Source organism: Sorex fumeus, unplaced genomic scaffold (genome assembly GCF_029834395.1).
Source record: "Sorex fumeus unplaced genomic scaffold, SorFum_2.1 ptg000015l, whole genome shotgun sequence".
In the NCBI taxonomy this organism is placed as follows: Eukaryota; Metazoa; Chordata; class Mammalia; order Eulipotyphla; family Soricidae; genus Sorex; species Sorex fumeus.
In genome coordinates, this window is record NW_026606072.1 from 10,106,028 (window position 1) to 10,118,463 (window position 12,436).

Below are 12,436 nucleotides of genomic sequence, written 5' to 3' on the forward strand. Positions count from 1 at the left end.
AAATGAAATAAATAAAAATAAAAAGAACAGTACCAGAAAATACAGCACCCCCTCCCCAGTTTTTTTGGTGTGATAGTTAACCAAATATTTTAACAACTATATTGAGAATATCTACACTTAAGAGATATGCATCATATTTAATAAGTCATCAGATTCTGAAGTCCCACACTGATGGTAAGGACATGAGTATTCATGGTGACATAATTTATTTTTTATATAATAATACAAATTGTTTTTAAAATGCTTATACCATTGAACTACCTTTACGTTTTTGTTTTGGGGGCCATACGCAGCGATACTAACAAGTCACTCTAGCTTTGCACTCAGGGGTCACTCCTGGCAGTGCTCCTGGGACCCTATGGATGCTGAAGATAGAACTCTGGTCAGCTGCACTACCTCTTTGGCCCTACTGTTGAGAAATTCTTGATTTGTTTACATAAAACAAAGTATAGTGGAGAGGAGTAAAGAAGCCTTGATGTATTCAACTATTCTTAACAATAGACATAACCAAAAATTATTTGAATTTGCTATCTATAATTGGACTACAGAAACTAGTTTTAATTCATTATCATGATTGTGATGCTTTAAATTTTATTTATTTAAACACTACTATTTACTAGGTATGGATCAAAGCAACAAAGGATGTGTGAAAAAGATTAGCAGTGTGAATCTTGACAAACTTATAAGTGACTTCTCACAAATAGAAAAGGTATGTAAAGATGTCAAACTTTCATCTCTTATAGTATGTAAGAGAACGATCAAATTTTCCTAACAGAAGGAGTTGGAAAAGAGAAAAACATACCACAAAATGAGCAAGATCAAGATGTATTTTTCTAAGCCTTTTCCTATTTTTATAATCTTCATTTAATATGTTTAATTTTTACTCATTTTTACTTATCAAAATGTGAGGTCAAGGGAATAAGTTATTGGCATATTTTGCTAAAGGAAGAATATATATTTAAATTCTCAGGATGTTCTTAAATTCAGGAATTTCTTAGTAAAAATTGAAGTAGACTCATGAATCACTCTTTTTTTTCACTCTTTCCTATTCTTACCTGCTTTCATACTCTTTTGTCTTAAAGCAGACCCATTTAAACTCCTCTCCCACTACTGTGGACAAATTACATGATAGACCAAACCCACAAGTGTATACTGCATTTTTTTGCTAAAAAAAGTAGGAGTTGTTAAGAAAATGTTCAAGATACATTAAAGATTTGGGTGATAGATGAAAGAAGCAAGAAAGGAAGAAAAAGTAGCACCTATTTCCTCTCCTTATTATTTTTCTCCTTTTCTCCTTTTCCTCTTTTACTCAGTAATGAAGTGTTCCCATAAGACAATAATTTTATAAGTGTTCTGAAATAGCATTATAAGGTTTTTATAAACAATGAACTTGGGTATTTTTGACCAAGTGGCTCTTGCCAAAATAAGGGTACTGTGAATGAAAGATGAATTATGCAAAGTTTTGCGAGACATTTATTTGAAAATAGCATATTCTAAAATATTTTAATTATTATTCATTTAACAATAATAGGATTATAATCACGTTTTTAAAGAATCTCATAGATACATATGGGTAGCAATATTATCAATGAATAATGTCAAGAAGTTTATATTACAGTGTCAACTTAATGATATCAGTAGACAAATTTTTTAAGATAAATTCATTAAGTGATGATTGTCGATAGTAGCACTGTAGCACTGTCCTCCCATTGTTCATCAATTTGCTTACACAGGCACCAAACAAATTGTGAGACTTGTTGTTACTGTTTTTGGCATATCGAATACATCATGGGTAGCTTGCTAGGCTTTGCTGTGAGGGTGAGGTACTCTCAGCTCGCCGGGCTCTCTGAGAGGGGCAGAGGAATCGAACCCATGTCAGCTACATGCAAGGCAAACACCCTACCCGCTGTGCTATCGCTCCAGCCTGTGGATATATAATTGTTCACAAATTTATAGATTTTTAATTTTGTGACAAAGTCATAATTGTGTTTTTTTTTATGTAGGAGTAATGCTATTTTTTCAGCCACTGCTTAGGCTGATTGAATTTTGCATGAACTCCACCAAAGTCATAATTGTTTTAACAATTTAAAATCTATGTCAGCAGCTGTTATACTATTCACACAAATACTAAAGAGATAATTTCAAGAATATTTACTTAATGTCTGTAAGCACTAAACAGTGGTCACATGTACTCACTAGGGAACTAATTAAGCAATTATATTACAGTCATCCATACATTAATTGCGGCTGTTTTGAAAAATGATGTACTTATATGACACCATCACTAATCACTTAACTTCCCGTTAGTCGTCGATTTGCTCGAGCGGGCACCAGTAACGTCTCCATTTGTCCCTGTCGCGTGGTAGTGTAGCCCGATGGCATCTGTTCACTCTGGGAACATGAAGAGACTCAAACCGATCGTTCATGATCTTGACGAAGAAGTCTGACCATCTGGTAGGTGGGCGGCCACACAGTCTTTTGACATCCCGTGGAATCCAGTCGGTAACAGCTCTAGTGCAGCGGTCGTCTTTAAATCTCATTACGTGACCAGCCCATCTGATTTTTGACACCTTGGCAAATGAGACAGCATCCCTGATTCTTGATCGTGATGGATGTCGGAACTCCGGATTCTTTCTCTCATTTGAGTGAAACGTGATATTCCAAGCATAGCTCTTTCTATTCTTCTTTGGGAGACCTGAATAGAGTTCTCATCCTGTTTTCATAGGGCCCAGGTCTCTGAGACATATGTTAATGCAGGAAGAACAGTGGAATCAAAGAGATGTGCCCGGAGCCGGAGGTTCTTCGTCCTCTTAGCTATTTCTTCGACGCTCTTGAAGGCGTTCCAAGCCGCTCTCTTCCTCCTGCGCAGCTCGGGTGCCAGGTCATTTGTCATGTTGACTTCTCGACCTAGGTACACATAGCTGTTACATTCGGAGATGGTCGTTCCGTTGAGAGCGAATGGGGCATCAGGAACGAGGCTGTTTCTCATAAACATTGTCTTCGAAAGATTCAGCTGTAGTCCTACCTTTCCACACTCACGGTCAAAGTCGGCCAGCATTTGTGCCGCTTGACTGATGTTTGGTGTTATTAAAACAATGTCATCAGCAAAGCGGAGGTGGTGTCACCTCCAAAGCGGAGGTCAGTGCCACCCTCGAGAACATCATGTGACGACTGGAATGGGAAGGAATGGGAGTGAAGATAGATGGTCGGCAACTACACCACCTCCGCTTTGCTGATGACATTGTTTTAATAACATATGACACCATATCCAAGGCAATAGTACAAATTGGCACTTGCAAAGACACAAAAGAGTTTAATATAATCCTTTACTATTGCAGTATACTCATAAATTACTTTGGAAATATATGCAAGGAATTGTTAACCATCAGGTTGAGGGTTGAGTAATTGGAAAGATCCAACTGTTCCTACTCTGGATAGCACACTTCAATGTCAATGGAGTATATTCCTCTGTTTTTTTACATCTACAAATTCTAGAGTATTATTTTCTTTCTTAATAAAATTTCTCTCACTGTCCTTTAAAAAAGGATTCAAATTAGATTTTATTTTTACTTTTTACTTACAGCTAGTATTCTGTTTTAATTTTTTTACCATATTACTACTACTTTTTTAAAGTTGAAAATGGAAAGTTGACTTATTTTGAAATCTGTCAAACTTAAACTTTCAGATATTACATGATTTATATTTTCACTAGTCTTCATTGTCTTAAATAAAATGTATAAAAATTTCAGCATTCATTTGATAATAATATATGCTATTTCTTTTACAGAAAATCTTGGAAACCAGTGGAAAGAATAACATATTGAATATTCAGCTGGACAAAACTAACTGCTTATTAAAAGCACTGCAAACAAAGGAGGCTTCTATTAAAGAAGGTTAGTTCTTTGCTACATGAAGAAAATTAATTATTCTGAGTTCTTTTCAGTACCAGACATTTGTAGACTATTTTAAATTCACATAGAACTTTCCATTTCATTTCATCCTTGTTGTAGCCATGAAATACAGATAGGAATTGTATCATTACTCTGCCTTAATTATGAAGAAATATAGGATGAAAGAAGTTAAATAGAGCCAGGAAGATAATATAATAGGTAAGGTACTTACTTGGATGCAGTCAACCTGGGTGTGATTCCCAGAAGCATGTATAGTCCCCTGAGTGTTACCAGGAGTTATTCCCGAGTGCAGAACCACAGTAAACCCTGAAAGCCAGTTGTGACCCAAAAAACTAAAGGCAGAAAAAGAAGTTAAGTAATCAGAGGTAACTCAGTAGTAACTGACAAATCCAAGGTTCATTCCTGGCCTCTAACCTAGATTTTTAATATTTTAATATTTTATAATAGAAACAACCAGGGAACCTTTGAGAAATGGCTGGTTCAAGAATTAGAACTGGAAATATGTAAGATGACCCTGAAGCATTTTGTAGTACCAGGAGATAAGCAGCGTTCCACAATAATGAAAAAATGTCAAAGGGATACATACATACAAAGGTTTCTCAGTAGTCAAAACTGGACAATTTAAGTCAACAGAAAATATAATACTGGATTCTGACCCAAAGCATATAGTAAATGTAGGTGATTTCATACTGATAAAAATAAAAGATCATGGGTCAGGGAAAATAGCTCAGTGCACTAGCATATATGCTTTACACGTGGGAGGTTCAGGCTAGATTCTCAGCACTGAGCACCAAGCCAGAAGTAGCCCTTGAGTGCCATTGGGTGTGCTCACCAAAAAATAATATTTGGTTTTGAAGCCACACCAGACAGTAGTAGTAGTAGTAGTAGTAGTAGTAGTAGTAGTAGTAGTAGTAGTAGTGGTGGTGGTGGTCAGGGCTTACTCCTGGTTCTGCTCAGGGATCACTCCTGTCAGGCTCAGGGAACCAGTGATTGAACCTGGGTCAGCCAAATGCAAGACCAGCACTCTACCCTCATTTTAAGTTATTTAATAAATAACAAACAAACAAACAAACACTGTCCTCCCGTTGTTCATCGATTTGCTCTAGTGGGCCCAGTAACGTCTCCATTTTGAGACTTGTTGTTACTGTGTTTGGCATATTGAATACGTCACGGGTAGCTTGCCAGGCTCTGCCAGGCTCTGCCGTGCGGGCGAGATACTCTCGGTATCTCGAGATACTCTCGGTAGCTTGCCGGGCTCCCCGAGAGGGGTGAAGGAATCGAACCTGGCTTGGCGCAAACTCCCTACCACTGTGCTATCACTAGGCTGGAGTGATAGCACAGCGGGTAGGGCGTTTGCCTTGCACGCGGCTGAGCCGGGTTCGATTCCCAGCATCCCATATGGTTCCCTGAGCACCACCAGGAGTAATCCCTGTGCATTGCTGGGTGTGACGCAAAAAGCCAAAAAAAATAAATAAATAGGGTGAATAAAAAATCCCTACAGAAGACTTCCAAATTATGTAAATTGTCTGCTCCCAAGAAGGTAAATCATAATGCCCAACACAAGTGTAATTGTGTAATGACTTTCTTCACTACAGTGAAATATGTAGTATTGGTTAGCTTTATAGTAGAATTTGGAGAGGCATTCACTTTCACTACATTTGTATTCCATGTGTATTTACTATTAAGAAAATAAATTTATTTATTTGAAATCCAAGGATTTTTTGCGGATAATACACAGCAAAAGCAAAAGCAAGAGTGACAACTTACAGAACCAATTTTTAAAATTTCCTTAGAGAAAAACTATTTTTATTTATTTGTTCAATAATAAATAATGAGATATTTTGCATTTTACAACAGAAAAAGAATTTTCTTGTTACTTTAATGTGGTAATATTAGCATTCAGGAACAAGCACTGTAAAAAACCCCTTTTCATATATAATTGTATTTTAATATTTCCAACCACTCTGTAATAGATGCAATACCAAAATTGTTAGTTTATGGTAAGGCCTAAATTTGAGCTCAAAGTAAGCATTGATCTACTAAATTATATAGTAGTTTAATATCCTGAGCTATAGTGTTTAGGAAGAATTACATAGGACAGTATTCTTCAAATTATATTGTAAAGTCCAACAGAAATGATGATATAGGTTTGCAAAGAGAAAAATATTATAAAATATTTAGTAGTATCTTTTTCTCTAAAATAAGTAATGGTATTGTGCATTTTCATTCTTGAGCAAGTTTCCTTTGTTTAAAAAAGATTAACAAAAATATGTTGAGAGAGCCACCTTGTGTTCAGATTTTGAAAGTATACATCTTGAAAACATTCAGTACTCCATTTAGCTTCAGGGCTGTTTTGAATTTACTGATTACTGAGCACCTTCATCCACCACGTTTCACAGATTACAGATTCCGCCTCTAAAATGCACAAAGACCAATGATGACAGTCGTTCTCCTTAATTATTTCAACTTTGTGTGTGTGTGTGTGTGTGTGTTTAATTACAACACTTGGAACTGAAGAGCTTTACAGGGGTTGTGGCGATCTCCTTGCTCACAGCTGACCAGGGTTCAATCCCCAGCACCACATATGGCCCCCCCAAGCACCACCAGGAGATGTTCAAAGTAATTAAGCCTGTGTTGGCAAAGTAACTAAAATCCTAGACTAAGTGCTAGATGTTTAGGAGTTATGTTCTGGTTCTACCACTTACTAATTAAAAGTGACGTTGGACAATTTACTAAGCTCCTTTGATTTTCGCTATTAGGAAAAATGAAGTCATGAAATTTACCATGAATGGAGGGACATGGAGAGTATCATGCTGAGTGAAATGAATTAGAAAGAGAGGGACAGATTTAGAATTATTGCCTTCATTTGTGGTATATAAAGAATATATAATAAGAGCCTTCTCCAGATGAAGTCCTGGTGACCATGAGCTTCTACAAGCATGACTCCAGTATGTGGGCACCAGGACTATTCTCCCGAACCGCAGAGGGGCGTTGGACCGGGCAGTTCCATCCGGCTCCCAGTCAGCCCCTGACTCTGTAAGTCACGCCCTCAACCCGCCCCCAGAGCCATCTTGCTGCACACAGCAGTGAAGAAATCTGGCTGGCAGGCTCCACAACACCCGGAGAATTCTCCAGGCCCCATACCAAGCCAATATCACCAGGAGGTTCCAGATGGGACAGGTGCTGTCTCCCCACCTTCTCCAGATGGAATCCTGGCAACCATGAACTTCTACAAGCATGACTCCAGTATGTGGGCACCAGGACTATTCTTCCGAACCACACAGCCACGTAAGCCTTTCCTGATGTGCAAAGTGAGCAATGGAAAGTAAATTATCTAGCGTCTGTCCCTGGAAGGCAGGCTTGAATAGTGGCGTCGAAAATCAGATGGGCTGGACACGTAATGAGATTTGGAGATGACCACTGGACTAGAGCCATTACCGACGAATTCCATGGGACATCAAAAGATCACATGGCCACCCACCTACAAGATGGTCAGACTTCTTCGTCAAGACCCTGAACAATCAGTTTGAGGCTCTTCCTGTTCTTAGAACAAGCAGATGCCATTGGGCTACACTAGCATGTGAGAGGGACAAATGGAGATGTTACTGTCACCCTCTCAAGCAAATCAATGAATGATGGGATGTCAAGTGATCAAGTGATCAATTTCATTAAAAAGTTATTTTGCACTGGTGGCAGGATTTTTTTAAATGGTAAAGAAAATAGGAAATAATCTCTGCTTTTCCATAATCTACCACCAAGTTGACTGCTAAAAGTTATAGAATATTCCAGTTTCACTTTTGTTATCCAGCAAAGACTTAACCTTTGTTGGTGATAACCAAGGTAATACTGAAAACCTGTAGCTCAATTCAAGCATTAATGCTTGCAATGTGGGCTCCATCTCCCATTATGGCAGAAGTCACTGACAAGTAAATTGCCAGTACCTTGTAACTCAGCTCACTGAGTTTTTAACCCATTTTATTGCTACTCAATTGTCATAGAGTTAGATATGAATACCATGAAGACAAGACAGTTGTATAACAGTGAGGAAGAAAATTATTATTCCAAAATACACATCCTCACCAGCTTTAGTTACTTATCTTTGAATAATTTCCTTGGCTCTCCTCTCCTGAAATATTTGTTCAGCCTTGCTTCTAGAGTAGTTATCACTGAGGCACATGGTGAGTGGGAGTAAATACCTACTATACTAGATTAGAGGAGTGGTATACCTATATATCCAAACCACAGATTCAACTACACTGAAAACCTGAGATCCAAACTATAACAACCAAATAAAAATGTGCCTGCTGGCTTGGGTTGGGGGTGAGAGTTTGGTAGGTGCCTGGGGACACTGGTGGTGGGACTGGTGCTGGGACACTGTATACCTTAAACTCAACTATGAAGAACTTTATAAATTATGGCACCTTAATTAAAAAAATAATGCTCGTTACCAAATCCTGGGGTACATTTGACTTTTAAGAAGTGACTAGGAAGTATTCTAATTTGGGCTGGTGGTACAACTCAGAGGTAGAGCACACGCCTTGTATGTGCGAGAGCCTGGTTCAACCCCTTAGTACTGCAAAAAAATAAAGTGTGCTCTATAATTTATTTTGAGAAATCAAGTGGCTTATTAGGAGTTTATAATTTCAATGAAATACTACTAAGCATGTCAGCACTGAGAGAAATTTCAAAATGAAAACCAGAAAAATTCAAATTTATCTTTTATGTTTTAGAATGTGTTACACTTCATAACATGATCAAAGGACTACAACACACCATTGAGTATCACCATAATTTGAAAGGTAAGCTGGAGAATGAAATCTAAAAGAAATCATTTATTTGAGCACTTTTAAATGTTGAGTGTTTACGTAATGGATAGTAAGGTCTTTTTAAACTGACTTCTCAGACCTCATACATTTTTTATTTATGGATCTGGTTCATCAGATGGTAATTCACATGGTAATGTATCACATCTATATTCTTCATGTCTTTTTTTACTGTTGTGATTATTATGAATCACAAATTATTGACTATTGATTATCTTGATTTTTTTGCTAAAATTAGATGTATTAGTAATAGGGTTATTGCTCACAATTAGTAAACTTTTCTGAAGATAAAACTTTGCTTTAAACTAAAAGATTTTTCAAAGTATATTATGATTCAAAATAGAGGTAAAATACTTGAATAATTATTTGTCTTTTGGTTTTTCAGTAGAACTTAAATTGTATTTTAAGATATGACATAATTACCAGATAATTAACTCTGAAGTATTGTGAAGATTTTATATAATTCATATATTTTCCTTATTCTCTTTATTCTTTTCTCTTTTTTTTCTTTTTTTGTATTCTTTTGACTTTTTTCTTTTTATTTATCCTTATTTTAACAGAATTCTTAAACCTTGCTATTTAAAGTGATGGACATGGTAACACAGAATTTGAGATTATGTTACCCAGGTCTAGTATCTTATGCCCTGTCACTGATCCCTGTCAAGCACTAAACTCAGGCCATGGTCTCAGTTTCACACTATTTAAACTCTCACACCATTTAAAACCCTGGCTCCATGCCTTCTCCTGTCTTATTTTTAGCTCTGAGCAATTTGGTGTTTGGCTCAGGTACACATCCTGCCTATATTTCTAACGCTCACCATGCATTATACTGGGATTGACTCTTTTATGGTCTAACTACGTCTGCTTTATGTATACATATAATATGTATGTACACACATCACAGTCACGGTCATGGTCCTCCCGTTGTTCATCTATTTGCTCCAGCAGACCCAGTAACGTCTCCATCGTGAGACTTGTTGTTCCTGTGTTTGGCATATTGAATACGTCAGGGGTAGCTTGCCAGGCGCTGCCGTGTGGGCTAGATACTCTCGGTAGCTTGCCGGGCTCTCCGAGAGGGGCGGAAGAATCGAACTCGGGTCGGCCATATTGGCTGCGTGCAAGGCAAATGCCCTATCGCTGGCTACATGCATATACATTTTTTCACCATTTGTATTGTGGTACATGAATTTACAGTACTGTTAGTCATGCTTTTCATGCATGCATTATTCTAATACCACACCCATCACCAGAGAGCCTGCTTTTCATTAACCAGTGTCCCAAATCCCACCCCCGCCCCCATGTAAGCTCAGTACTGTAGACAAATTATTCAGCTTCAATGACTTTGACCATTTATCATTCCCTGACTATCTCACATATGAGAGATTTTCTATAATTTATTTTTGAGGTCGTAAAACCTGCATACATATAGATAAATATGACTAATCTGAAATTTCATAAAATTGTAAATCAATGATATATTGATAAAGTAAAATTTTTCCAAAGCTATATCTTTATTTTCATGGGTATTTAAATTTTTAAAAACCAATATTATGCTACAAAAAATACATTATAGATACTGCTTATGTATCTGCATTAATAAGTAAAAGATTTAATAAAAATATGGCTGTAAAAAAAGCAAAATAAAAACACCTGATCACACATAAAACATTCAATATAAATGAAACATTATTCATTTATTGAAAACATATAAAACCTCTTAGCAATCTAAGCATAAACAAACTTTTCTTAATCCAGTAGAGAGCAACCATTAGCACCATGAGTGTATGCTATATTCAATACCAAGTGCTAAGAAGTCTTGTCTTTTAAAAAAAATTCCTTCAATGCCTCTTGCAAACTGGTTTCTACGCTATAAATTCGGTAAACTGTTGCCTTCCCCTAAAGTTCTATATCATTCCTTCAAATCTGAGTGATAAACTAGCTGGATAAAGTATTCATGGTGACGTGTTCATTTTGTTGAATTTTCTGTTATGTTCACTTCTGGATTGTAGAATCTCATTTGATAGATCTGCTGTACATCTTACAAACTTTCTTTTGTACGTAAGTTCCTTTTTTGGTCTTGCTGCATTCAGTATTCTGTCTCTGTCTTTGACTTTTATTATTCTGAGTACAATGTATCTTGGAGTTTTTCTGTGAGTCTATTTTCACTGGGACCCTTAGGGCCTCTTGGATCTGGGTGCCTGTTTCCTCAACTCTGGGAATCAAAGAAATTCCTATCTAGGATTTCTTTAACTATTGCTTCTTTATCAAATTAGTCTTCCTTTTCTTCAGAAATTCCACTGATTATTATATTGTTCCTCCTGAACTCATTTCATAGTACTTTGTTGTTCTATTTTTTCTTTTCAGACTTTATTGGTTTTTAGAGGTTTCTTCATCTCATTTTGGAGCTCTTTAATCTTTTCTCAGCTGCTGTTACTCTGCTGCTTGGACCTTCTGTTGAGTTTTTGACATCACCTTTCAATACTCTTAATTTATGTTGTTTCTGATTGTAGTTTTCTTATTTTGACATTCTTATTTTCTTGTATTTTTCTATCTGTGCAGCTTCTTTGAGCTCTAAATATCCTCGACTGTGGTGTCACTGAAGTCATTCTCTGAAGATGTACAGACCAAGTTGGTGCTAGTTGAGCCTTCCATATTAGTATTTTCAGTCAATGGACTTAATGAGTTTCTGTATCTTCCCCATTAAGATTTCTGTGTTCCTGCTCTGTTGAGTAGTTCATGCTCTATGGAATCTTTGTTGTTAGTCTCCCAGTGGATTCTATGAGTAGGCTGGAAGTTGTTTTCTGGCTTCATCTGGAGGGATGGGGGAGCAAGCAGAGGTTCAGGAGACGTAGAGCTGGACCCGTTGATATGGGAGCAGAAGTCAGGCATGGAGGCAGCCAGGATTTAGCTGGAAGGAGAGAAGTCCATCTGCCTCTGGTTTTGACAAGGCCTTAGAGATATCAGCCAGATTAATCTCACTTAGAAAGTGAGCCAGAAGATGTTGTGGAGCTGAGCCCATTGATATAGCTTATATCTGCTTTTTTCTTAAAATATCTAGCCATTAACAAGAGTGTGTAGAGAAAAAATGCTAAGCACTATTCCCTCTCCATCATTCCTTATCAGAAGAAATTTGAATTTATACTAAAAAAGATATCAGGGCTAGAGAGATAGTACCATACTGTTTTAATTACTGCTTTGTAGTACAGTTTGAAGTTGGAGAAAGTGATGCCTGCCACCATCTTTTTCCCAAGGATTGCTTTGGCTATTCATAGGGGTTTATTGATTCAGAGATTATATATATATATATATATATATATATATATATATATATACAAGCTCCCGGGAGAGCACAAGGCAGAGTCTCCTACCCTGTGTCTGACTATCCTCGCCAGGGCCCAACAGCTGAAGACCTGCAGGCCCCAACCAAGGCCTTACTGGGGCCACTCTCCACACACTTGGATAAGCCTCAGACATAACAAAACTGGCAGAGGAACCCAGGTGTGTGGGACCCGGGGCTGAGATCTCCAAGCCTGCATGGTTTGGGACTGGACCTGTCAGTAACTAGACAGTTACACCCTCCAACTGCCGTGTAACCCCAACAAAGGCCAGGATCCAGAGATTATCACAACAAGCTCCCGGGAGAGCACAAGGCAGAGTCTCCTACCCTGTGTCTGACTATCCTTGCCAGGGCCCAACAGCTGA

At 37.5% G+C, this 12,436-nt stretch overlaps 1 protein-coding gene across 1 annotated transcript in view; it reads left to right on the forward strand.

Annotated features, from left to right (window-relative positions):
* Positions 1-622: 622 nt before the first annotated feature.
* CCDC152 (coiled-coil domain containing 152) overlaps positions 623-12,436 on the forward strand; it is a 41,939-nt gene continuing 30,125 nt past the window's right edge. Inside the window, exons 1-3 of the mRNA XM_056112023.1 lie at positions 623-709; positions 3,788-3,893; positions 8,642-8,710. Coding sequence (XP_055967998.1) covers positions 623-709; positions 3,788-3,893; positions 8,642-8,710 — 262 coding nt within the window. The remainder of the gene's footprint in view (positions 710-3,787; positions 3,894-8,641; positions 8,711-12,436) is intronic.